Source organism: Orbicella franksi, chromosome 9 (genome assembly GCF_964199315.1).
Source record: "Orbicella franksi chromosome 9, jaOrbFran1.1, whole genome shotgun sequence".
NCBI lineage: Eukaryota > Metazoa > Cnidaria > Anthozoa > Scleractinia > Merulinidae > Orbicella > Orbicella franksi.
The window spans coordinates 24,529,907-24,557,312 of record NC_138153.1 but is presented as its reverse complement, the minus strand read 5'-3'; the positions used below and the strand labels follow the sequence as shown (position 1 = coordinate 24,557,312).

General features: G+C 38.6%; 1 protein-coding gene across 2 annotated transcripts; it reads left to right on the top strand.

Moving 5' to 3' along the window:
• Nucleotides 1–1,412: 1,412 nt before the first annotated feature.
• LOC145498655 (serine/threonine-protein kinase B-raf-like) lies at nucleotides 1,413–27,270 on the top strand. Of its 2 annotated transcripts, XM_081478569.1 has the most exons (20): nucleotides 1,413–1,635; nucleotides 4,196–4,399; nucleotides 8,026–8,127; nucleotides 9,410–9,658; nucleotides 10,724–10,827; nucleotides 13,223–13,274; nucleotides 15,538–15,594; nucleotides 16,017–16,084; nucleotides 16,326–16,403; nucleotides 17,939–18,089; nucleotides 18,427–18,484; nucleotides 19,769–19,971; nucleotides 20,646–20,763; nucleotides 21,776–21,860; nucleotides 22,059–22,235; nucleotides 22,749–22,795; nucleotides 23,191–23,309; nucleotides 23,531–23,662; nucleotides 23,902–24,036; nucleotides 24,818–27,270. In XM_081478569.1, exons 2-20 carry the CDS (start codon nucleotides 4,196–4,198, stop codon nucleotides 25,001–25,003), a joined length of 2,325 nt encoding a protein of 774 aa, XP_081334695.1. In that variant the 5' UTR covers nucleotides 1,413–1,635; the 3' UTR covers nucleotides 25,004–27,270. The 2 variants fall into 2 exon arrangements, with proteins under 2 accessions (XP_081334695.1, XP_081334696.1); XM_081478570.1 differs by lacking the exons at nucleotides 1,413–1,635; nucleotides 4,196–4,399 and adding an exon at nucleotides 7,404–7,818 and having other exon boundaries at nucleotides 24,818–27,268.
• Nucleotides 27,271–27,406: the final 136 nt, after the last annotated feature.

Genomic DNA, 27,406 nt, shown 5'->3' with positions numbered 1-27,406 from the left:
AAATACCAAATTCCTGGTATGTTGTCATTAACAAACCAAGGAAAGCAGGATGTTTCCAAGATGAAGCAGTGTGAAAAAAAAAAGAGCTACAAATGTGAAAACATGAAACTTAGCAACTCTGATATCTATTATAGTTTCAAACTACTTTTAAGAAATAGTTTGTTGCCGTACGTTCGTAGATGCTGAGGAAGATCGAACAACACGTGTTATGAGTGCACGTTCACTACTTCTGTTTTTAGCCAGTATAGAGTTCCTTCAGGACAACCTTTAATTACCAGTAGATTAATTGTTCTTGTTTGGCACAATGAATCATGCAAGGTGAAGGTTAAGGTGAAAATTTCTTTTTCGATGCACGTTTGTCTTAAGAATCAAATCTTATGTAGACTGTCAAAATAATTTATATCTGGAAAGCTGCTAGACTTTATATTTTCAAGTTTCCTTTTGTTTTACTTCATTGCTAGGAAAGCTAAGTTAGTTACGTTCACGACGAGGACATGGTTTGTGCTGCTGTTTTCACTGATTTCGTGATATTTTCCTTGACGAAAAGACAAAATTGAAACCGCCGTCATAACAAAAGGAAAAAACTGCGGGTAATTTACGAAAATGCAGTCTGAAAGATACCGAATAAATAATTTATATGAGCCTTCGTGACTTCCGTGTTTTAGTTGTTTTGTTATGGAATATTACTTTTTTTGTGCACCTCTTTTGCTTTCTATAGACTACTTATTTCAAGCACTTATCACTGAATAAGAATAAGAAAATCAGCATATGTTAGCCTAACTGCTGCTTTCCCCGTGTAGAGGATTAAATCACCGAAGATCTTGATTTTTACATAAAACACACCCGTCTCTTGACCTAAGTGATTTCAGCACTGGCTGTTCGAATTTAGCAAAGGTCTTTTATGAAGACTTTTTAATTGTCTGGTTTGCTTTTACTAGCTGAAGCACAAACTCTACAAGCTGTTTGTCGGAAAAAAGAAGGAAGAAAAGAGATAAGGACAATGATTCTTCCGCTGAAGCAGCTTTTAATGTTCCTTTAGAAAACCAACTGGTAATTAAGTATAATAAAACATTGGTTGTTAATATGCTCGAATGGAAAAAAGCCCTTGTATCGCCTGGCTTTGATTTGAGCATCGAACTGTGTTTAAAACAGAAAATGAAACATGACAGAATTAACTGCTTTGAAGCTGTTGTAGCCCGGCATAGTTTCTCCAAAACAAAACACCTTGTTTTGTCTCGGTGACGTTTTTGTTGTTTTAACTTCACCAAAACATGATTTAAAAATCGGTCCGGGAGAGTTCTGTGTGACGCGAAATTTTTCACGAAATGGCTTAGAACACCTACGCCGAGTGTCCTAATTTCATGCCACAAAGGATTGACCAATTTCATGACGTGTGAAACTATAGAAACCCGGAGGTAATAGATGTTCATTAACGGGCAGCCGACATTAAGTTTCACTTTGATATATAATATAGCTGTTTTAAATTAAAACACGACAGAAAATTAACAGTTTGGAAGGCTCTAGCTGTGTTTTACAGTGCTTGCATAATACTGAGAAGAAATTATCCATGAACTACTTGGACATCTCCAGCTAAAATCTGTCGCTTTTCGCTTTGTTGGTGGAGGACTGTTCAAGGTAACTGTTTTTCGTTTTTCTGAAAAGATTTGTGTATAACATTGTTGGGCTCTTAAACAAAATAATAAAAACAGAGGGTTGACATTTTAAGTAAATGTTCACTTGATGGAATTTTATTGAAGTTAAATCTTGCTTGGAAAAATAAGCTATGTCCTCTGCTTTCTTGATGTTAAACAGACTACAAAGTACGCTCTTGATTCAGTCAACTTTTTCAGTTACCTGTAAAATATATAGATACCGGACCTGATAATATTTACCAGGGAATATGCATGCTGGTCACGCACAATGATATATATGCCAAATTCTCAAGAGGTGTTAAAGAGTGTTAAAGAGACTCTTTAACTCAAGGTGTTAAAGAGAGAACAAAATGTTTGATTCTAAAACTCTTTCACCTCAAAAACTTTCGTGGCGTGACAACTTACGAAGGCGTGTTGCAAGTTGCAATGTGCTCCATGATCAAATGGTTGGGGGAAAATCCAAATAATTTGGTTAAACGCCCTACAATTTACGTTTGCAGCCGTATCGCAGAAAAATACAAAGAAACTACCCTACCACCTTACAAGTTGCAACTTAAAAGCTCAGCGAATCAGTTTTCAATGTATGTTAGAAAGGTTTGCTGTTGGAAAAAATCACTTATTCCATAACTTTTTAAGTGGATGAATCTTCTTATTTGGCGTTTGCTAATTCGATAATGATTTTAACCCAAAGATTAGTCTACAGGCCACTTTTTTGATACTGTTCAAACCAACATCGTACATTTAATAATCAAAATTGTTCCTGATCGCGCGTAGCGTATCAGAAACTGCTGAGAGCAAAACAACTAAAATCAAACGGAGAGAGAAGCTGAGATGAAAAGAGCCCACAAGCGAAGCGCTGAAGTCAGGTTGATAGTAAGGAGTTTAAGAAAGCCGCGACGGTAACGGCAACGGGAACGTCGCTGAACAAAAGGTTTCATGAGCAGAACATTGGTTGTGCACGTACGTTATAATTCTTGCTATTTTGTCTCTCAGTTAGTACGCCGGCTGTGATTGGTCAATTTAGCGGGCCTCATTCTACTGTACGCCCACTAAAATCGAAAGCTGTTTTTGTTGCCAAAATGTTTCTTGATTATCACTAAGTGTTCTTAACTTTTATAGCAAGTAAACGTTTAAAACTTTCTTTTACTTCTGAAACTGTGTATTAAAACCCGCTAACGACTTAAGAGTCACTTAACAACGATTTCAAATTGACTCGTTTTGCTTTCGAGGTGCATCAGAAATTTGAAGCCGTGCCACGTGAATAGAAATCGTTCCCGAACGTGTCAGACACACAATAGAGATACACAATATCTCACTAACCTCGTTTTCTCGGTCCGTATCGTAAGTTACGGATCCTTGTTTTTTCCCCTTCGATTCATGGCCCGCGCGCTTCGCGCTAGGGCCATAAATCGATGGGGAATAAACTTGGTCCGTATAACTTACAGTACGACCCTCGAACTCGGTTAGTAAGAGGCATGTACATTTTTTGCCATTCTCTACAAAACAACAACGCGAAATGACCGAATTCTGCGTTGTCTGGAGAACGTGAACAATGACGGCTAATTTTTTAAAAATTTCTATTTCAAATTGCTGTGTTCCAAATTTAGTTTCATTTTTGTTTTAACAGTGACAGTGGCGGATCCAGACCTTGAGCTAAGAGGGGGGGCGGGGAGGAAGGGGCGGTCTTGTTTTGCTCAGCCTGCCGGCTTTTCTTCCTTCTGTGATTTTTTCTTTTTTACCCCCCTAAAAAAAGGGGGGTGGGGGCGGGGGTACGGGCCCTCCGGGCCCCTCCCCTAGATCCGCCACTGAGTGATAAACAAAGTAAATGACTTAAGAGTACCACCAAATGTGTAGGTAAAATATAAAATCATTTTTCAATCTCCGTTGTCCTCGGCGTCGCTGTCGTGCTTTCTTAAACTCCCTATTAGCATTACATGATTACGCACAATCTTGCAGATAGTGGACCTATCCTAATTCTGCGGTGCGCACAATTAACGTGGCAATCCAGTCATTGAATTATTTTTCAAGTAAGAGAATTTGAGGGTTTCTGAGTAGCAGACACTGAATTGCGGAAAAATAAAATATTTTTTAGGTTGTGGAAACTTTTTAGGAAAGGAAAGTGAAAGTACATGAACTTACAGGGCATATTCAATTTTTGTCAATAATTTTTTTGGGCACTTCCGCGGTAATCATTGCAATACATCGACGATCTTCGGTTTGCAAGTTTATATAAATCTAGAGAATTATTCCAACGACTTGCGAAAATGTTTCGGAAATAGCGTACAGAGAGTCTACAGGCGGATAGCGATCTTCGCTACCAAATCTCAGCTGGAAATTCGGCTGAAAATTGGTCCAATTGGTCTGGCTGGAGACGGACTTATTTGGGACGATTTTCAGTGCTACAGGCAAACTAGATCAAACTACAGAATGTCGAAAGTGAGACTATAAAGTGTGATGCCTTAAAAATAAGAAATCCTTTTATTTTCAAGATATATTAATTACATCATTGGCATTAATTTTCCGCTGGTGATTTTGATTTGCAGATGACTGTGTTTTATGGGATGAAAGGCGATCGAGTCATTTGCTTCCATATTAATGCCCGACGTTACTTAATATCGTTGGATCATCATGGCGCGTCCAATACACTACACAGACTGGAATTCATAGAAAATGGCAAAATAAAGTCACACCTTCCTTGCGCTCGTACTCGGATCCGGGCTCGCTCGTTTGCTGCTCCTGGAGCAGAGGTAAGAGCTATGATCTTTTAGTATAAGGGTGTGTTCCTTTGGGGTGATCTGGATCAGGATCAGTGAACCAAGATCTGTCATCATGGGGCATCACAGCAACCGATGAATCCATGACCAGAGTGGATTCATCGGTTCCTTTGATGTACCATGATCTAGACAGATCTCTGATCCTGATCCAGATCACCCCAAAGGAACGCACCCTAAATCTACTAGCGTTCTATCACGAGTGCCGTTTTCTGATTGGCTGCGCTACGCACTATCTGCTCTGTGATAGATAGCGAGTAGCGTAGTAGTGTGCACTTGTAAATAAAATGACGACCGCTTCTTGGCGTTTTCGAAGTGTCTGTGAAGAGGATTTAGATAAAGTTTTGAATGAATAGTAGATTTATACTAAAACAATTAGATTATTCGCTCTCGATTTCCATGCGTGATGGCTGACTCGGGCTGCGCCCTCGTCAACTGTCACGCGATAGAAATCTCGAGCTCATAATCTAATTGCTTAATATGGTAAAGGGATTCTTGAACAAGGTCGAATTGAAGCTGACCCACTCCGTTAACGAGATGGCGATGAAGCGTAAGGATGTATATTTAATTTTTGGATTGATCAGGGTTTACAATTTAAGATTCAAGATCCGTCAGGTAGTGATGCTTAGAGAAACCTACGAATTTATATAGGGTGCGTTCCTTTCAGATGATCCGGAACAAGGTCAGTGATAGAAGATCACTCAGATTATCAAGGAACCGATGAGTCCTTCAGTACCCAGAGTGGATTCATCAGTTCCTTTGATGCACCATGATCCGAGTGATGTTGGATCATTGATCCTGATCCAGATCATCCCAAAGGAATGCACCCTATCTCGTTCTGGGTGGATTCATCAGTTCCTTTGACGCACCATGATCTGAGTGATGTTGGATAATAAATCCTGATCTGAATCTTACCAAAAGAATGCACTCTTAAAATTCAAAACATCACGGCCGATAGTAATACCGGATTAAAACTGAGTTACACATGGTTTAATTTCTATGTTTCGTGTGAAAGTCAGGATGATGTTGTCAGTACATCGAATAAAGGAAAGTTAAAACCAAAACTGGAGGGCATAAAACACTATAGCGAATCTCATTGAAAATCTACAAAACTGAAACCAAAATTCAGGCTAATCCTGCTTTAGTTTACTCGTGTCATGAACAAACCAAGCCCATCTTGCCATATTCACTTTTTCGGTTACTCCGGGTTTCTAATGCGAAATTATTTCTACCACTCCTCAAATTTTGGAAGGTGTGGGGTGGTACATGGTGGTACAAGCAAAAGTGGACTTTGAAGTTATTCGTGTTTTCTTTGCCGTTGGTTTTTTGCCCGGCCATGGCAGGCTTTTCTTTTTGAACTAGTGACGTCACACAGAAAGCAAGTGCACACAAATTAGTGCCAATCACGTGATGCAATCTCCATCTGTAAGTCGAAGATTTTCTCTTCCTCATGTCGAGGTATTGTAGTCCCCAGAGTTGCTTGGTTCTGACAGCTGCAAGGGACTAGGTTCAAGAGCAACGTGGAATGTATTGATCATCCGGAAGTTTCTCCCAACGAGGCTGATCACGTTCGATTTCATTGATCTATATAGTAACCTTGGCGTATAACAACGAGTTATGTTTTTATCACAACTGATGGTTATAGTGCTGGCGTCAAAAGCCTTTGAAACCGGGAAAAGGTATTCACTTTGTTATTTTCAACCAGGAATTTGCAATACACCGTCTGTTTCTTTGGTTGCTTTAAATAATTAATTTCGAGGTTCATTCATTTCCGCCGAATGTCAGTTTGACCACGCAAGTTTATTACGAACAAGGAAATCCACACTCCCGACGGTCTGAATTAATAAAAACGTGCTCACAAACATTGAGGCTTCTCTGAAGTGTACAATGGATCCTCGAACAGCGTACACCTTATTAGACAACTCACGGCGTCAGCCGGATCACGACTTCTTCATAGTTTGTAACCGGCGAAACAACATACTCCATCTGAGAAAATAGATGGCTGAGTAAAGAAATACGACTAAGAATAAGGCGAAACATACAAACCAGCTTAGCCCTTGAACTAATACGAAAAGCGCTATGAATATGCAATAATTTTTAAGACGTATGTCTGACGCGAAGGAAAAGGTTTATTAATGTGATATTGCGGTCTGTCAGCCAAACGGAAACCGAAGAAAACATCACTGACTACACGCTTGACTTTGGCAAACATCGGAATAATTACATTTTAGTTATTGCAGTTTTTAATTGTAGAGTCTTTTATTTGTTACTCTGTTGTAGTGAGTGTTAATGTATACTGGAAGAAGTTTTTACTCTTCAGGTTAAACTTAGCTTTGATTTGGTTATCAATGTTCACCGAAAACCAGAAAAAAAAAAAGAAGCCGAAAGGAAACTGTGAAACAAAGGAGAAATAGAACCTTAAAGTACAGTCGCCGGGTAGTTACAAATCAGCGGACTCGAATTATTCATGAACTCTTTGACTCTTTGATGTTGAGTGATTTCCGAAAGGTAGTCAAGGAAATCTCGAGTATTAACTGAAGCTGTCTGGCGAAAATAAAGGTGAAAGTCCCGTTCTTAAAAATCAGAGAGAAGCAAAGAAGCAACCCGTAGATTTTTGTTCAGGCTTTTAGTTAAATTCTACTTCAAATTGTTTTCATTGATACATAAAATTTATCGAGAGCCGGTAAAATAAGAAACAACAACGACAACAACAAAAACGTTTCCTGACCCAGCACTGATCTTTAGTCACTTTAAAAAGTAAATTCTAAATATTTTGATATATTTTATTAAAAAAGAGAAAAATATATGTAAACAGCCTGAAGCTTGCTTTCATTTCTTCCGTTAGTGAATGTAAGTATCTGGTATGAGAAGTATTTTAGATCATTAAAATATATACGTGACGGTATTTTTACTTTTCATGGTGCAGAGGTTGTTTTTGAAGAGAGCTACGAATATTTTGTTACTTCTTTTTAGTTTACGTTATGACTGAGCGAAAGCGTTGCTATAGACTTTTCCGGTATTATCGGGATGACACATTTCCGATCTCACTTTGGATGCAAGGAAAAGTTCGATAATTTGCGTCAGGAAACCAGGGTTCGGGAGTTTCTGAAGTCAACAGAAATCTTCATTTCCATTTTGTTAAGATGTTTAATTTGTGAGCCCACTCATCCGAGATCTTCTGTTCCTTCACGTGAATAACAAGCTCTAACGTAACCACGACTACGCTGCAAAGCTCTTCCCAGAGTCCTTCGAAGTCGGTCGAGTATACGCTCGAACATTCTAGTCACGTGACAAAACTCTTCCCCTGAAAAGAAATAATCATGGCGGTCGTCGATTCTCAACACACGTTAGCTTTCGATGATCTCGGGGAAAATTGCACAAATCACGAAGTGGAGGTAATTTTTGAACTGCTTTAAGTCTTTGCAAGACGACTGTGAAGCTTTCGCGAGGTTGTCTGGATTGTGTTTGTGGTTGTTTTGGGTTTTCGTGCAGAGCTGGCGAGCAAGTGTTGTTTTGTTTTGGTGGTGTATGTATGGAAATGGCTAATTGTTAATCGACGAAAGCGATCTCCCTCACGTTCGGCCTTTCCAATTCATTTGCAGGTCAACAGCTTACAGCAGGTGATCAAGCTTACAAAGGAAAATCTGGACAAGATAGAGGGACAGTTTTTAAATGTGCAACATCCACCATCGATTTTCTTGGAGGTGGGTGACGATTTTTCGCTGGCTTGCTTGCAGAAAATGATTGGGAAATTGCCCAAAAGGCGCAAGCAAGAGGCTTGCTCTAAATGTTTCAAGCTCTGGCAACCGTTTTAATCTTTTGAAATTTGATTTTTGTTTTATATTTGCATTTTATGTTAAATTTAAAACCTTCTGTAGCTTTAAGCTTCATTTGGCAGGCAGGTAGGATAATATGAATCGAAATCTCGGCCATAAGAAATTCGAATCGTGAGGGATCATTTGAATATTTTGCCTGTTTTTCCCGTCCAAAGTACAATGTTATTGTCCACCGATTTTTAATTATTATTTTATTTTTTATCCGTATTTTTTTGCTTACTACATGGGTTGTGTTGGCCTTGCGTAGATATATGGATGTACAGACTTGCAAGCTTATTTAATTTACGAGAAATGAAGTCACTGCTTTTTGACGTATTGTAAACTAGCTGCGCGATACGTTTTTCAAATTACAAGCTTCCGTGAGCTCAATTGCACTTGTATTTTCAAAAAGCATATCATAGCATTTGATACAGCTCAAGTCAAAAAACACTTTGAACGTTCGGGCGACTGTCGGTTATACAGCAGCAAAAACCACCTTTGCTTTGATTGCTCTGCGCAGAATCTTTATTTCAACTTTGATTTGAACGGAATACTGTTCCATCTCTTGATGTAAATGTTGATTGATCTAACTTTATCATTGCTAGATAATAGCTGAGGAGAGCGTTCTGTGAAATTCTCTTGCCGATTTTGATCATAAATTCGTATTGTTCGCATTGTTTTTGAGTCAGACGTTTTTGATGCTAGATATTATGCGACATATTTTGGTCCTCATCTTTTATATTTATGCGTTCACTTTACTGCCTAATTCTTGTTTTTGTTATAATTTTTGTGCTAGAGAAATTGCATACAGTACAATTCCGTTTTCTGATGTTTTGTTCCAAGATGATTACGATAATTCAAGTTTAGCTAGTAATTGCACCGGTGAAAGATTATTAGCTTTTCTCCTTTCAAGTGACGATCTCGCTCGAGCATAAATTTCCGAGACTTTCGAACTTTACGTTTTTCAATTTAATGTGTTGAGGGCTTTTATTTGACCAATCTAAACGGGACAGACATTGGTAAACCATTTAATATGGTCACTAGTCACTAGTTTACCAAGTCTCTCAGACAGTTGTTTACCTTTTTCTGCCCCTTGCTGTGTGTTGTCATCATTTTACTAGCGTTTTTACATTTGACCAGTGTGAAAACGTATTTGATTTGCTCCCACAAGGAATATTTGGACTTGAAAAATAAACTCAGTGAACTGAGAAATAGAGAGAGATTCCTTTTGGAAAGACGAACAGCAACATATTCAACATCATCTGCGGAGCCCAGCCCTCCTTGCACAACTCCGTCCTCCTCTGGTGCTACATCCCCGATTCCAAGTTCCAGGAGCAGTTTTACTGGAAGTGATCACCCATTTTCACCTCCTCTTCGTGCGCATATAAGAGTACACCTCCCCAATCATCAATACACTGTGGTAAGTATTGGCTTGTGTATGTATAGATTCTAAAAGGTTTGGTTATGTCAACATGTGCAGTAAACATCGGAAATGAAGCCCTGGGTAAATACCAACGGCCACTTCTATGAATAAACACATGGTGTGAAACACATAAACTGAGTGGGTGTTAACTGTGACGTGATTGACCAGCTGACTTGTAAAGTTTGAAGGTGCAGTTAATGAATGTAAACAAAGTGAGTGTTTTGAAATAAAGCCATGCTTAATAATAATTATTATGGTTTAGTAAAATCTTTTCTATTTTGAAACAAATTTAGTTCATTGCTAAACAGGTAAGAAAACCAGGCTTTTTTTTCTGTTTAATGTAAGGACCTCTTTAAATCTAGTGATTTGGTTGGTGATGATGATAAAACTTTATTTTAGTGTCAAGACCTCATGACTTAGAGTCTTTTTGTGCTATACCTTCATGTTTAGTTGTAATGGAGATCATTAATTTTGTTGGAAAGCGTTTTTGTTCTAATGTGTTATCTTTAGGGTAATAGGTTGAAGGGAGAGGTTTTCTTATTGTTTGACTGTTTAAAATACAGTTAATTACAGTTTAACAGAATTAACAACAAGACGAACAAGTCTTATGTTTGTGGTCAATGGCATTTAGACACACTCATGCTCCAAGATTCCACATGCTCTTGAACCAAAGGGCATTGTAGCATTTTTGCATTTAGTTAGCATTTTATTGAGCATGGGGCTGTTCTCCCCTTTTGTTCCCTTCGGTGTAGGGGCTTATGGCTGGGATGCCAGGATTTGCCAGCCATAGGAGTAGTTTCCATCTAGGAACTGACTACCAGTAGTGGAAGGTGCTGGAAGTCTCAGGCACCTAACCTCCACTTTGCGAGGCAGTTGTTAATTTGTTTTAAAACAGAAAACAAACACTGTAGTCTCAATTAGTTTTGCAGTCTTCAGTCTCGCAGTCCTCTTGGTGTGATTTAATTGAAAAAAGTCCTCCCCCTAATGTATATATATAGAGAAAACAAAGTAGCCTGCTTCCTTGCTTTGTTCTTCTAGCTCTGTCTTATTTTCTTCAACCAGGTTAAGTGCAGACCAGATGTGACCTTGAGAGAGGCGTTAAATAAAGGAATGAGAACAAGAGGCTTGGCACCGGAAACATGTCTCATATGCGACTTTACTAGCAGGTGACTATCCTTTGTACATGTGGTTAACTGGTACATTGTACCATCAGAATCATATGTATTGCATATACATACTGAGGTTGTAGTCATTGCAAGAAGTTGAAGTGGGGGGTAGAGGGGTGGCAAGAGAAATTCTAATATGGTCAGGTAACCCACAGCCAGGTTTCAACATCACATGTTCACTTGTTATAAGTCATTACTCTTGAACTAATGGTGCATAAAATGGACCAATATTACAGTGGATTCCAGATTTCTCGAACCCTCAATTTTTCAAACTTCCTGATAACAGACCAAAAGTCATTCCCTCTCCTCAGTTGAACACTGTAATTTTACCCCCAATTTCTTGAACTCTCCGATTTTTTGAACAAATTTTTGTTTCCCATGGAGGTTCGAGATGGTTTCAATAGATGTCTGGTCTCTGTTGTGAACATACGCCCTACATTATTAGCTAATGGTATTTTGAGATTAAATGTTGATGGCATGAAACCATTTTAGTTTTCTCTTGGATTTCAAATTCCAAAAATACCTCAAGTAAGTGAGCAAGCAATATTGTTATTAATTTAAATGTATGAGGAAGAACAATATCAGCCTTTTAACATGTCATACTGTCATTTAATAGGCATGTTTTTTGTGTTAAAATGCTAACTTGGCGGCAAAGTGTGGGGGAATAAAACATTTAAGAAACTGCGTGAATATTGGGAGGTAATTAAGTAATTTCTTTAATTTGTTTTGCTCCCACAAGCCCTGAAATCAAGTAAGAATATTGAAATTGGGATATCTTTATTGCATAATGTGAATTAAAGACCCTGTTCAAAAGCCAAAATCATAATTATTTTTTGGCACTAACTTACTTGTGCATTTACTCTACCAAAATGTTTAGATAACTTAGGGTATCCTTCAGTGACCTTAGCTTAGTGGTATTGATATGGTGTCTGTTGAGCTGTGGCAATCTTTGGTTGATCTCGGGTATTCTTAGGTTATCTGCAGACTTTAATAATTGAAGGCTTTTGTTGAAAAAGGACATATATAGCATTTTGGGCAGATTTTTATTTTTTGCAGGATTGAGCTAATTTTGGCTGACTGACTTGTTTTGACATGAAAAGCATTGTTCTGTAATTGTTTTTGTTGATTCGTGCTTCGTTTTCGAGGAATAACCTATGCGAAAAACTCAGCTTTCCAAGGATATTTTTTGGAGATCTTTTGTTAAATGAAAAACAAAAGAAACCTTTTGTTTTGAAAAAGATGAAGTCACCGAAACATGGCATTTGCCACTAGTTTTATTATTCATATAATTGCATTTTTCTCTTACTGTAGTTTCGTTAGCGCAAGCGAATAAGGCGCTGAACAGGCTGGATTCGAGTTTGTTCTGTTGTGACACCATATCGATACGAGGTCGGTCTATTTTTTTTCCGGTCTATTTCTCTACTTCTTTCAAAAATGAAAACATCTATTTGAGAAAATGGTGCTGTCAAAGCTGCTAAAAGTAACCATTTAAGTTCACGTCATGTTGAAATCCTCCTTCGAAGGATTTGCTCCAAAAGCTGCCACTTGGAAAACTGAGTTTTTTTGCATACGTTATTTTGCGAAAACGAAGCACAAATCAACAAAAACAATTATGCAACAATGCTTTTCATGTCAAAACAAGTCAGTCTGCCAAAAATAAGCTCGATCCTGGAAAAAATAAAAATCGGCCCAAATGCTATATATGCCCCTTTTGCATGAAAACCTTCAATTGTTGGAGTAACTTGGGTGATCCTTGTTAATCTGTAATTTTGAGCAATCTTTCTGTGATGTGTCCCTGAACTGATATTACATCAGTAACATAATAGTGTTGCGACACTTTGGAGTGGTATACATAATAGTGTTACAGGGACGTAGCCAGGATTTTTCAAAAGGGGGGGGGGGGGTCACACTGTGACATAGTGAGGTTACTCACCAGATTGTCATGTTGTTTTTGCCACCTGTTGTAGGTTTTTTGCTTATAAAAGACTGCAAAAGGAGAGTCGCGGGCACCCCAGAACTCCCCCCTAGTTACGTCCCTGTGTTAAATACTCCACAAGTCAGTGTTGTTTTTGTGGTTTACACATGAGCTTCTTGGGAAGTGTATATAGCAAGAAAATACAAGTGAAAACTGAGATATTCCATGGCATATCACAAGAGAGTGTCGGACAACTATTTTATACCATGCCATAGAAAATACAGTGGCCAACACAATCAGTGCAACATACATGAAGTGCACGATGGGAAGGTTGGGTGTAACAAGTATACAACAGCTTTCCTGTAATCTGATTTGCTGTATTTGCTATGGCATGGTATAAATTGTGATATTGCATCTGATCTCCTTACCAGTGGTATTGTATCAGTGATTTAAGTGTCTTTTCATTTGTTATTACTACAGGGAAATTATCGGTTGGGACACTGAATTGTCAGAATTCATGGAAGGACAAGTGGTAATAACAGTTAATCTTGAACATTTTTCCCCTTTAAGTTTTTTCTGGGTGCCAGTCTCATGATTGTTAGTGTATTTAAGGATTTCATTCAAATAGTAGACACCCCTTGTTGTTTACAACATCCCAAGTTAAAAAAAAAAAAAACACCCCAAGTGACATTTTTTCTAGCATAAACAAGTTTAATGTTATACTTCTCTGTTACACTGGCCTCTTGCTCTCTCACCATCCTGATCAAAATCTTCATGCAATCCTGGCCCAATAATGAATGATTTCTACATCTGCCAACTTTTTGCAAGTCACAGGCCTGAGATTGTTTCCCTGAGAGTGCCAGGAACTTCACAAGCACAAACATGCCTGACGATTTCCAAAGATGTTTCAAACGCATCCTGGTCTCAGTCCACAGGGGGAGATCTAGGGAGAGGGTGCAGGGGATGCGTTCCCCCCCCCCCCCCCTGAGATGAAGCCTTCTCCTTCGTATTTGCTTTTATAATTTGTTTACCTCATCAGTCAGTTACATCATTCCTTAGTGGTACACCCCCTCCTAAGAAAAATCTTGGATGCACCCCTATGCTAGTATTATTTTATCCTTTGAAAATTGGAGAATTGAGACATGGTACTTTCATTTACATTTACCTTGTTTTCTTTTCTTCCATTGGCAAGGCATGAGAGGTGGCAGGTATAAATTTCCAGTAGTAAGACCTTCCCACACAGCACTGGGAGCCATGCCAAGCTGAACCATGTAGCCTGACCTCTATTAATGTAACAACGTAGCTGTCTTACAATGACACAAAAAAGTGGCTAGAGAATAATTTCATGGGTGGGTGAGTGGGGCATGTCAGGCAATGGTGGATGGCAAAACAAAAACTGAACCGTACACAAGCCACGTGACCTGAAACCCCCCATGCACATGTACTCAGGCTTCCAGCTGTACGTGAGAAAAACGTTTCCTGCTTCTTTTGTTCTTCAGCCAGGGGAAAACCACACTTTCTATTTGAGTTTATAACAGAGCAAGTGACTTACACTGCTGGGAGGGATATTGTGACTCTCCTCAGGGGAGGGGACACTAGTTCTTCATAGGTACCCTCTGGAATTGTCACTGGCATCCATTTAATATAGGTGGAGAGAGGTGTTGAAGTGTCTTGAACAAGAACAAAATGCATCTACTAAACAATGCACAGACTCATACCTGGAGAGTATCTCTTGAAGCAAAATGCAGTGCACTAACCTTTTCTGTTTTTAGGATTGCCTCCCATGTATTAAATAAGTAAGCTAGATACAGTTCATACAGCTGTATTCTTTATACATGGTGAAGTACAGTTTGTGAGGGTGATTAAACATTATGCACATTCCAAGACAGGGCTCGAAATTGCGACTCACTGGTCGCCAATGCGACCAAAAATTGAGCACTGGTGACTAAATTTTCAGAACTGGTCGCCAGCTGGCGACTCGCGTTTTGCCCGATAACTAAAGAAAACCACGACACAACTTTTGTTTTTAAATCTTTATATTAGGAAATCAATCGGATATGGTAGCTAGTATACAACTCACCTTTCCGTCCCCAGTAAAATAATGTCTGAATATTACACGATAATCGAAAAAATTGAATGTATTTCAACAGGTCGATACAGCGTTCACGGCGCGCCATATTGTTTCAGTGGTTTCTTCTGAAACTGGCATCGCAGGCACACTTCAACGCCATGTGCTTTTCATTTGCTGCGAAAATGGCGGCAGATCGGCAGATACCAATCAGTTGCAGATTTACGTGAGTGAAAGGCGTCGAGGCAAGCAAGTACAAAATAAAGAACGGCATTTCGAAGAAGTAGCAAAGGGAAAATACGCAAGGACCCGTGTTTGTCTCACAATGAAAACCACGCACTTAAAACGTTTTATACTTCGCTTCATTTAAAATGACTGTGGAGACAACCATCACGTTCGGAGCAGAGACATATCACCTGAGAACAATGGTAGCTTTATAACTAAGTGTTACTTGTGTTGTTTCTAATTGTTTTCGCTCTTCAATTATGACTTTTCTTGCATGCAAAGTAACATATAAAATCGAGGTCTTGTGTAAGTTATATATAAAATAAGTTGGCGACCAAAATTTACGATCTGGCGACCAAAATTTTTCCGTTAGTCGCCAGCTGGCTCCTGAATGAAAAAGTTAATTTCGAGCCCTGCAAGATATTGCCATTGTTCTGTTATGATATCTGTAATCATACAATGCATGTCTGATAACAGGCTTTATTATCTCTTTTGTCAATAGCTGTCAGTTGAGAGAATTGATGATCTTCCACCTACTGGCCAATATTCCCACAGTTTTGTAAGTTGTACTTTTAGTTCACATAAAATTAATGTTTGCTGAGTTTTGTATTTTTAATGTTCTGAAGTTATTCTGTTTTAAATGTAGCAATGATATTCATGGGTGAAAGATTTAAACTTGACCCATAAAAATCACATTTAACATCGTGCATAAATTTTTCAAAAAGTCAGAATCAATTAGTGGAAAGTTGGCCAAGCTTTTAAAGAATTTCTTTCTTCCTCAGTGCTTTGTTCAAACTCTTCGGCTTGAGTCATTTGTGGAAACCATTCAAAGATGTTTAGTCGTTTTATTTATTTATTTATTTATTTATTTGTGTTTTCCCTTGGAAAGATAATGTGTGTTATTGCATGAAACGTACAATAAAGTAGCCTGAATGCAATTACACTTGTAGTATACACTAAATACTGGTACTTCTTCTTCAGGCAAGAAAAACATTTTTGACATTTCCATTATGTGACAGCTGTAAACAACGTCTGATACTAGGATTCAGGTATGAATACAGGAGTTATTGGTAATTCTTATATGTGTCTAAGTGCATGGTTACATCATATCAGCATGACTTTCACAATTTGTGCAACATCAGCTTAAAATGTTATAGCACAACATGTCAATTAACTAAGGAATAAATGTTAGACTTTTCCATGACTTAGGTTTGCTATTTTTGGTGTCTATTTGTTGCAATTTATTTACAAAGAGGTTACTTTGTAATTCAAATAATTCTTCTGTCGTAGGTGTCAGATTTGTGGTTACAAATTTCACCAACGTTGTGCCGCAATGGTTCCACCTGTCTGTGAGCAGGCTGCTCTTGGGTAAGTCTTATTTGTTATTGTTTCTTTAATTTGGAACTGACTTACAGTAATTTGTTGGTTCACGGGTACTCTGTACGCAATACACAATGTTCCACCCTCTCCTTTGCCAGACTTAGAGAAAAGAGAATTGTTTTTGAATTTCATCAACCTTTTGAGCATCTTAGTATAATATTGTCGTAGTTTAGAAGATTCAATAACTTTTTTATTCTCTCGTTTTGTATGAAAACCAGATATGGCCAATCTGGCTTTCTCTGTAAATATTGTAATTTATTTTTTATGGCACATGGTACATAAAATTATGGGAATTATTCCCCTTTCTGCAATTGGTTTTTATGGGTGAACTGGTTGGCCTGTGTCCAATTCCCATCCAGGCCTAGGGCAGTCCTCACCAGGGGCCAAGGTCCCATGTAGCATAGCAGTAACACATGCAAGGTTCACCTACACAAGGTGACATGTACAAGGGGAGTGAATCCGGAAAAAATGTCAGGCCAGTGTTATTAGAAAATATATAGCCCCTTGTATGCAGATGAAATGAAGAAAGAGCCCAAAATGTGTGGCAAATTATGTTTAAATACTCAAGTTGGTTTGCAATAAATAATTGTAGATTATTCTTGTTTAGGGATGAAGATATTTTTATTTGTTGGGATAGGCTTCTGGAAAAATGGAATAAGTTAAAATTGTTAGTTTGATCATCCTGTCAGCTTTTCACTGTAAATATTAATTTGTAGAAACAGATCATTCATATTGAGACTAACAGATGTAATGCAAGTGGCAATGTAGCAGTACCAAGTAGTTGTAAACTTGTAGCTGGTGATGTCCTTTGGTCAGGACTTATGCACAATTGCAGTAACTTAAGGTGACTTGACTTGACTGTTCTTGCCCTGCATGAACTTGTGACTGTCTTGTGTCTCTGCTGGAATTGAGTCGGAGTCATAAGAGTACTTAAGACCCAGTGAAAATTGAAATCAGAGTCATAAGCAGAGTTGTAAGCTCGATGGAATCGGAGTGGGGAAAGTTAGAACATTTCCATTTCTTCCAATTCTGTTTACGACTCCATCGCTTATGATCCAGTGAAAACTAGGTTGTTGGATTTGGAAGCAGAAGCGGAAGAACCAACCAATCACAAGGTCCGAATTCGAGCATTGTTATTGGTTTATTCTTCCGCTTCTGCTTCCGACTCCGACAATCTTGTTTCCACTTTAATTTATTTTAAAATCCATACCCAGTCCTTTGCTTGTTTAGAACATGGCTATTATTGCTGCTGTCACAATCATATGGAACTGAACCTTAACCAAATCCTAATTCACATAATATACATGTAACTTATCATCTGTTAGTTACATTCACTGGACTACACGATGGTAACTATTTGTACATTGATTAAAGAAGATTTTACACCACTCAAATCAACTTCTTTTCAAACTTAATAAATTGAGATGTCAAATTCTTGAACAAAGAAGGGAAGGTAAAATTGTAAAATTATGAGCTTCTCTGTACAATCATTGGATAATTCCTAGTTTTGTTTCCTGTTGTAGGTTACTCTCAGAGCCACTGCTTGATTTTTTTAATGCAGAAGATCCAAGCTTGAACAATTCTGGCGACGAATCATTCTCAAGTACAAGGGAACGCTCAGTGTCTGAACCAAATGTTTTTAGAAGCAGAATCAGTAGTCGAAATGTCCCTTTGGTAAGTCTCTGCTTAGCAAATGCCTTTATCTTTTGCATACTGTGCTTGGCGTTAAATATGTTTCTCAAAGTATGAAAATGAAAAAAGTTTTGTTGTTTTGAGTGTATAAAACGTAATGTTAAAACTTATGCTTTGACCAGTGCTCCAATGTGTTACAAAATAATAGTATATTTGCTATGTTGGGGCGAGTGTTTGTAGCCAGGCTTTGTGTAAAATGTTTCAATTTCCTTGTAGGAAAAAAATTGAGCAGTTTTTAGTTTTTTCTCAGCTGAAATTTTGTTGCTTTTGATGTTTTAATGCCACTGACAGGAAACAATGTATTTTATTTGGCACATAGGATCGCTGTGAGCCCTTTGTTTCCACATTTGGAAAGGAGAATTCCCCTACAGTATCAGGTGAGAATGCTGTGGGGAATTTATAGGAAGCTCTTGAGTTTGGCAGGCAACACATATATTATCATTTTGGGAGTTTCCAAAGAATCTTTTTGATGCCTTGGGGTGTTGTAGGAGGAATTCTTCTAGTCTGACAAAAAATATTTTTTTTACTCTGAAAAAGTGTTTTGGAGATCGATTTTACTTCAGAGGGGAACCTGAGCATTGTTTTAAGTTCTAGCCTCATAGTAAACATAATTTATTGTGGTTTGTTTTGATTAAAATGTTCTTACACTTTGCTGCAGCTGTGCAGCTCCTAAATGTCTCGTGGGTTTAAAGTGCCACAATGATCAAATTCTTGGTATCCATTTTGTACATTTTCTTACTCAATAGGTCTTTCCTAGATATCTTGGCAAATTTCAACTATTACGCCCATGAGAACTCATGTTTTTTGGACCTTTATGTCCATTAATTTTCCTTGTTTCAAAGCTTGGATAAGAATTTGAGGAAATGATGTCACTTTCTCAAAAATACTTCACTAGTTAAAATTATAATAACGTTTAGTACAGCAATTCGCATGAAGACTAACAAAAACTTTGGCCCTTATATTTGTGCAATTTTCGACAGTAGTTGTCATCATAATTTCAACATGCACTTACTGCTGGCCATGCTCTGCTAATAGCCAGATATCTACCACTCTGTGGATAACCACACATGCAAACATTATTCTAGGCAAACTGTAGAGATGTGTTGTTATCATTGCAGCATGTTAAGAAATTCATGTTTGATAACCCAGGGCTAGTGGATTTTTCAGTTGGGCTGGTGCATTCTGTCCTTCACTTGCCCAGTAGTTTTGTTCAAATTCAACTTCGTGAAGAACTTAAGAGATCAAATTATCGTTTTAAACTTTTACAGTTGCGTTAGTGAGACATTCTTTTGGGTTAGTGAAAATGACTGCTGAGCTAGTACATTCTAGTTACATCGGGCAAGCTGGAAAACTGAATTTTCTTTGCACCGTGATTGGTGTTAAATGGTCTAGTTTATCTGTGTCAGATGGGTGAACATGTTATCTAGTACCTTTCTTTTATTTTGAAATAGAAACTAAGCCTCAAGCCTTGTAGTGTACCCAGTAATTATTTTTTTGCTGTAGCTTTTGTGCAAAATGATAGAGTTTTTAGTCTAGGTGCATTTGTTTTTTTTTTTGTGTATGTTACTTTGAACAACATTTAAATGCTAATAAATGTAATAACTGTATATTTGAGTGTTATTTTGATATTCTGATAACAGTATTGGTGTATATTTTTTTAGATGTAGAATCAAGTAAGTTGGCCCGGAGAAGACACAGTCGGACGTCAAGTGTTGGTGCTGTCAATCCAAGATTATTTGACAAGAACACACTTATGCCAAATAATGTTCACCCCAACAAAATAGAGCACCCTCATGCAATATCTGTACCTAATGGCACTGTAATATGTGATGCACCCTCCAGCCCACAGAAACCCAAGAGAACGGTAAGTTTGTGATTTCTAACATTTTGAACAGTCAGAGGTTTTCTTTTCTGTCACCTTCTCTGAGGGCCCAACATAGGTTTGGTGGGATGCGGGATGAGAGTAAAACTGAAGGCAGGATACGGGATGACAGAACTTTTAATGGCAGGATAAAAATATTTCGGCGGTAACAGGATTTGCTCACTTTGACAGAAGGGATGCGGGATAAAATTGGCGGTAGGATGCAGAATAAAAGACAGAAAATTACGTGTTGCAGATGTTACACGGAGAACTGCATCTCTAACCAGGCGAGATCAAGATAAATATTCAGACTGGGGCAGGATGGCAGGATTGAGGCAAAACAGTGGTGGGATGTGGGATTAAAACAACCTATGTTGGACCCTCTTCTCTATGAACACCTGTTTCACCTGGATTTTGAATTTTCACAGCGTATGTTTTTTCAGCTTTTGTACACCAATTTTGTAAGCAGATTGTTATTGATTACCATGACAAATAGTTGCCTCTTGTCATGCTCTGATTGAAAAAGAAGTCCGGGAAAATGGCTCAAGTTAAAGAGCTAACTATTGTTAGCATAATCACATTGTGAAAGTGCAAATACCAAAAACTATTTAGTTTCTTTCATGGTAATGATTTGGGACCTCGCTAGTTATGTTTCGTTAACTATAAATGTGTTTTAGATGCAGCGCATGAGAACTAACTCTACAGATGACTGGGAGATACCAGAAGGTGAAGTGCATCGTGGGCCAAGGATAGGATCAGGGTCTTATGGAACAGTGTATAGAGGGACATGGCATGGTATGGACTCCATAGTGGATAGCTTGTGACTTAACTATCGTTGTTTATTTTAATAAAGCTGTAAGAACGCAAATTAACGAGTAGTGACTCACTGAAAAGGACTCAAGCTTAAATGGCTCCACTATTGGTCAGAGCTTGTTCTGATTTTCATAGCATTTATTGACAAAGAGGACAAGTTTTGTTAGCGGTAATCCCTGTTGGTGGGGAGTTAGCTGCAATCAAGCTGAGGTTTTTGTGCTCTCTGGAAGAAGAGAGACCCTAATAACAAGGTTTCATATATTCCCTTATAATCTGCCGCCATGATTATCACTTCTGGTTATCACTTCATGTAGAGCCAAGTGATCTATTCATCTGTCTTATACTACTTAGAGTTGCACAAAAAACTGGGCCTGGTACAATCTTGTCCCAAATACCTCCAGTTTTGTGAAATTTTGACCGAATTGAAATGAATATGATTGGCTAACTGAACAATTGAACCAGTAAAAGCATGAAAAGGTAATTCATCATAGGTTAATTCCAGCATTCTGTCAGGTCGACCAAACAGTTTGAACAACCCATTTATATGAATTATCATATATCATTTATGAATTATCCTCCTCAGCGCCTTGACTACTCAGTCTGTAATCCAGTGTGCTAACCAGCTTGGTGGTGTCCTCCAAATAGACGGATTCGGCTAATGTGTTAAAGTCCTTGTTACCACCCAATTCAGACCACGTGACGATACATTTGGGAGGTTACAAGCGTGCAATTAGTCACACTCAACTGATTGCACGGGAGTATGTACAAACAGAACAATTGTAACCTCCCAAGTAAATCATCACATGATCTGAATTTCCTGGCAACAAGGATGTGAACATGTTAGCGGAATCTGTCTATTAGTGACTTAATGTATACTGATTACATGTTATCATTCCACTGCATGTTGATGTTCTACTCGTGGATTGTTACCGTTGGAAAGAAAAATCTATATGGAGCACAATAATTGACCACATTGTTATGCTTGGTTCTACAGGCGCTGTGGCTATTAAAACATTAAATGTTTCAGAACCAAGTCCTCAACAGTTACAAGGATTTAAGAATGAAGTAGCTGTATTAAGGTCAGTGGATAGCCATGAACTGATAAAACGTTTATTTGTGCCTGGCACTCACAATGCAACGGTATGTGGCTTTAAAAAAAGAATGATTGATGTACATGTAAAATGTTTTGTAAGGCTATTGTCAAAGTGCTTTCATTGTTTGTTGGATTGTTTGTTATTCAGTATGGTACTCATCACATGTTCTGCGTTTCCTGTTAGGAAAACACGTCATGTAAACATCCTGTTATTCATGGGCTGTATGGCCAAACCAGAACTAGCCATAGTGACCCAGTGGTGTGAAGGCTCCAGTTTATATCGTCATCTTCATGTCACGGAAAGCAGATTCGAGGTTCTACAACTGCTAGATATCGCTAGACAGACAGCACAAGGAATGGAGTAAGAATTAATGCTACTTATTTATTTGGAGCAGTTTTAATTTGAATGTGGAAAAGTAATTGGTTTTGCTCTTTCTACGCTACCCGATTGGTTTAAGAACTCGCGCCATTTTTTCACCCAATCAGAGTTAAACCAAAACCAATTGTGATTCAGTTTCACCTCGCATACGTTTTCCCGCGCTTTGCGTCAGCTACATGTTTTTACTTCTAGTTTTGATTGGTTCACTCTATTGTCTGCGTCCTTTGTGATTGGCTAGAGTGATTAATTTGGCTTTGGCTTTACGACACTCAATTGAAAACCGCTCTTCCGTGTTGTTTGCTTGTGTTTGTCGTCATTGGCAATTTTCTCAGAAGAACTTGGAATGCTGTGCACTCCCGTCTTCTCTAACACGAGTTCATTTGTGATGAGGACCCACCACGAAATGTTGCAAATATACATGTATGTCTTGTCGTGATTGTATTTGTATAATTTAAAGTATTTTCGAAATTGATTTTTTTTTGTTGACGTTCACAGTTATCTTCACGCGAAGTCCATAATCCACAGAGATCTGAAGTCAAACAGTATCCTTTTGTGTTAATACATCTCTGCCTTCAGATAGCTTTTAATCCACCCGCTGAACAACAGCGAAGATTGCAGAAAAACGTTTCAAATGAGGTTCCTGTTTCTTTAAATTTCAAATTTCTAACGTGAGCTTACTTAGTGGTGACCGTGAATGGGTACAAGACTTATACACTTATCTCTTTCACGACTTTTCACGCCATCAAAAATGATATTCAGTTTATGTAAGAGCGAACATCAACCTCAACGAAACACTTGATATGGCAAAACTCTCGTAGACCTCAGCGACACGAAAAGGCAATCAGTAAGGAGAGTCGACGTTCCCATCAATGAACCGCTGTCTTTGAACTGGAATGTGTAGAGGTCGTTTTGTTTGCCATCCTTAACTTTGTATCAGACATTTTTCTTCAGGAGGACTTGACAGTGAAAGTGGGTGATTTCGGTTTGGCGACCATCAAGTCAAGATGGAGTGGAAATCAGAATTTTGAACAACCATCGGGCTCGATATTGTGGATGGTAGGTTTTCAGCTTAATCTTACTAGTAGTTCTTGCAGGTAGATCTTTGGTTGTGAGTAACGTGCTTGCAGTCCTTCTGGATTTGTGACCAGATACGTGCTGGTCAGTTGCAAACGGCTAGGCTTTTGAGGTTTGTGGATACCGTGAAAATACAAGTGACTCCTCAAAGGTGTTGCATAACTAGTATGTAACATGTTTTTGTTGTTGTTTATGTTGCGCAGGCGCCTGAGGTTGTCCGAATGAAGGACCCCAATCCTTACTCATTCCACTCCGACATATACGCTTACGGAATTGTGCTTTACGAGCTGCTCACGAGTACGTTGCCTTATGCCCATGTGGGGAACAAAGACCAGGTACTGTTCTATAGTATTGAGGCAGAGAGTGCGCTTTCTTAGACAAGACACATGAAAGTGGCAGAGCGCGCGCATTCATTGAATTGACAAGCATGGCGCACGGTTTGTTTGGCAAGTGACGTAAAGCCCGCGACTGACGTCATATTTCTTTGGTAGCTCGAAATACTTCATATAAAATACAGCATCAGTGCTTCAGTTTCACTTGTTTTTCTTTATCTTGTTTTGTGTTTCCTCCTCAGATTCTTTACATGGTTGGTCGAGGCTATCTGAAGCCCGACTTGAGCAAGGTCCGGTCCGACATACCCAAGAGTTTCAAGAAACTCTTAATAGATTGTATTAAGTTCAGCAGAGATGAACGACCACTCTTCCCTCAGGTCTGTTGTGAGTTTTATTTGATAATGATCATAGAATAAATACTCAAAACGGGCGCCATTGATTTTCATGTTACAAAGGGCTATTACAAGCTCAGAAAGTCACCTTTATCGACCTGAAGTTCATAAAGAGCTCAGTATTACACTTGTGTGCCGACACCGCATTACAGTTTCAAAGAAACGAACAATTATGTCGTGGTACCGTCTTAGAAACAATTTTTTTAGGAAAGTTCTCCGGGACTAAAATAATGATTAACGTTGTAGACATTTTTTGGAGATATTTTTTAGATTATAGTCACCTTTAACCATGGGGATTCTGTTGTTGGAATTCCGCTTTGAGGTCTTCAAGAGTCATGGCCTGGGCAGAATGCCGTCAGTTGTTCTGAAGCTTAGTATTGTTTAGAGAGAGATACAAACCCTTGTTAACCTCTTTTCCCAGATGACAACCTTCATTATCCGCCATACCGCCTCTGGGTTGATTGTTGGTTTTCGGCTCACAAATGATCTTGTAGTTTTATCGTATGTTGGTTGGGATTAGAAGTTCTTCCGGTCATTTAGGTGCAAATTTAAGATCAATTCACGCGGCAGTGTTTTTAGAGACTCGCTTGTTCCACTGTAAGTCATTTCTCCTCTCACAGTATCAACGGTACAGCTTTGTTGGAGCCGCAACGTTTTCATGTAGCCAGTGGATTTGACAGAAATGCATACCGACCTGCATGATGCAAGGTAATGCGGCATTTTACCTGGTTGTTGTCAATTTGAAACCATTTATTTTATTTTGCAGGTTCTTGGAACCTTGGAGTCTCTCATTCGGTCAATGCCGAAGATTCACCGAAGTGCATCCGAACCCTGTTCGTTAAATCGTGCGGGGAAGATGTCGGAAGTGGGATTTTTTGGTGCTCCACCCGAGACTCCGATCAGTCCTTTTGGTGTTTATCAACCGTTTTTCACTGCAGTGTCTGGATATTAAATGACAAAATTGCCAGTTTGCATCAAGTCTCAGTTCCGGGACATCTGCGGTTGGAAGCGCCCGAGAGGATGGATCTGTCACGCAAGACTACGCGTGACACACCTCAGTGATGTTCATACACCACAGCGTGAAGGATGTTGGGTAAATTAAAATGTCGACAAAAGTGAAAAGTTGGAAAGATCTTTAACTTCTCAACTCGAGAACAAGATTACGCGAAATGGAGGACCTTTCGAGAGGACTTTTTCTCAAAGGTGGAAAAGAACAGATTTAAATAGCATCGTGTTGCTTTCAAAACAAACTTACGGAGAAAAAAAAAAACTGCATCCTGTTATGTGACGCGCATAGCAAATCTGTCGCAATGGACAATGGCAGATACGAGTGGAGTTCTACCCCAACAAAAGGCTACGAGAGGACAATCTCAAGCGCAGTAAAATGCACGCAAAAGATTTAATTTATTTTAGAGCGTGTCAAAAGATTTTCGTTATTGCCATACGTGCTGAAACACTGAGTAACGTAAAAACGTACGTAATTGAAAACGCCCAAAGTTTCACCCTTTTTTACTGTGATGAAATTGGCAGCGTTTTTTGGTGCTGGGCATTATGGCGACATCTTCAATAATCAACGCCAAATGGAAAACGTAGAAAAAGAAAATTGAAATAAACTGAAATGGAGTACGATGTAAAATAATAAATATATTTGCTTGCTCCAGCCCTTTTCTCCAGGGCGCGAAGCATTTGCCTCATTTTGTATAAAAAAAGAGAAAACAAAGTGACAAATTTGTATACGTGGATAAGTCATAAGCTTGTTAATGTTTGATTGCTATCGGGGCTAGCTCGCGCATCTGAGTTCATGTTATTTAGCAAAAGGCAACCCAACTTGAAAGTCAGGAAGGAAACTAAATCGTTTATGGCTGTTGAGCTTTACAGACCACGGTTTGATACAAACCGAGCTAAACGCGTCATCGGTTGAGCAGATAGTATTCAACCTCAGTTTTGTCTAGTGTTGACTTTTTTTGTTCCCTCAGGTCTTCGTTTTTCTACAATTTCAAGTCATTATTTAGTGATGTCTTCCCTGTTAAGACTACAGTGTTGACGTGAATTAGAATTGTCTTATTTAGTGCGCGCTGGCAGCCTTTGCGAAGGAGACGCTACAATCGAGAAAATTTGAACAATGTGCAAAGCAGAAAATTTAAAGAAATGGCCTTTAAACATGTTCATTTGACCTAGCAACAGACGAAAGTGTCGTCGATGTATTGTGATGATGTAGATTCTTTTTGGCGTGTTGTTTTCAAGTGTATTGATATTTTGTATTCGATGTTCAGATGTGGGTCATTTCGTGCCTTTGTTTTGGGACGGATTTTTCTAGATTTTAATATCAGCGCATGTTATTTTATAGTGTCCATGTGACTTTGAAGCACAGCCTTTTCAAGTGAATGCTGTGCATTGACCAGTTACTGAAACTAGTCTAAAGAAATGTAAGTAACTAAAAGCCCACTGCTCAATTTAGGCGCGCAATGCGTGTGAAAGTCAGTGACTTTCCGAGATACAAATTTCTTTCTGTCGTTATAGTAAACGCAAGTAAGATAGATACAAGGGGACTTACGAGTAGATAAACCCCTTTATTTTAATGAAATGTCATATTTGTGTAAAAATTTTGCAGATGAGGCTTTAAAATGAAATTTCACGAGGTTGAAAGTATCTCTTAACTTATAAAAATTGTATATTTTAAATATTTAACGACACTGTAAATGATGCAGTAGCATGGAAGTATATAAAGTTGAGATCATGTGTGTGGTTTGGTTGTTAATAACTACCATGGGACTCTGACTGGGCGAACTTGAATGCTTGACAACAAGTCTCGGACAGAGTGCTATACTCTATTACTTTGAACCCTCTTTCTCAAACTCTTTAATAATTCATCAAGTTTAAACAAAACAAACCATGACCGTGACGGTGTTTCGATATCTGTGGCCCGTTTCTCGAAGGTCCCGAAACGTTTTCGAACCCGGAAAGCTGTAGCAAAATCCCAAACCTGATGATTACAGAGCTGTTTTATTCACATATGTATGAAGAGAGGTTCTCTTCATACAAAAAGTTTCAGGCGGATACACCTCTGTTTTTAGATACAATTTGCTTTGCGGGCCCGAAAGGTTTCCGGGACTTTCGAGTAACGGGCCCCTGATCGTAATTAACAGACATTTTTACGATTTCATTTATCCGTTTTCTCCTGGATTTGAGGTTCCGCTGAGAAGATGTATGAAACACTCAAGACAGTGTTTGACCACCTTCCCAAACACCTAGAATTTCTGAAAAATATTCCGCTAGAACGCTACGGGTCGCATTTTCAAAATGTGGAAAATCTTGCAAATATAATACACGTCATACATAAAGTGCTACTCTGGTA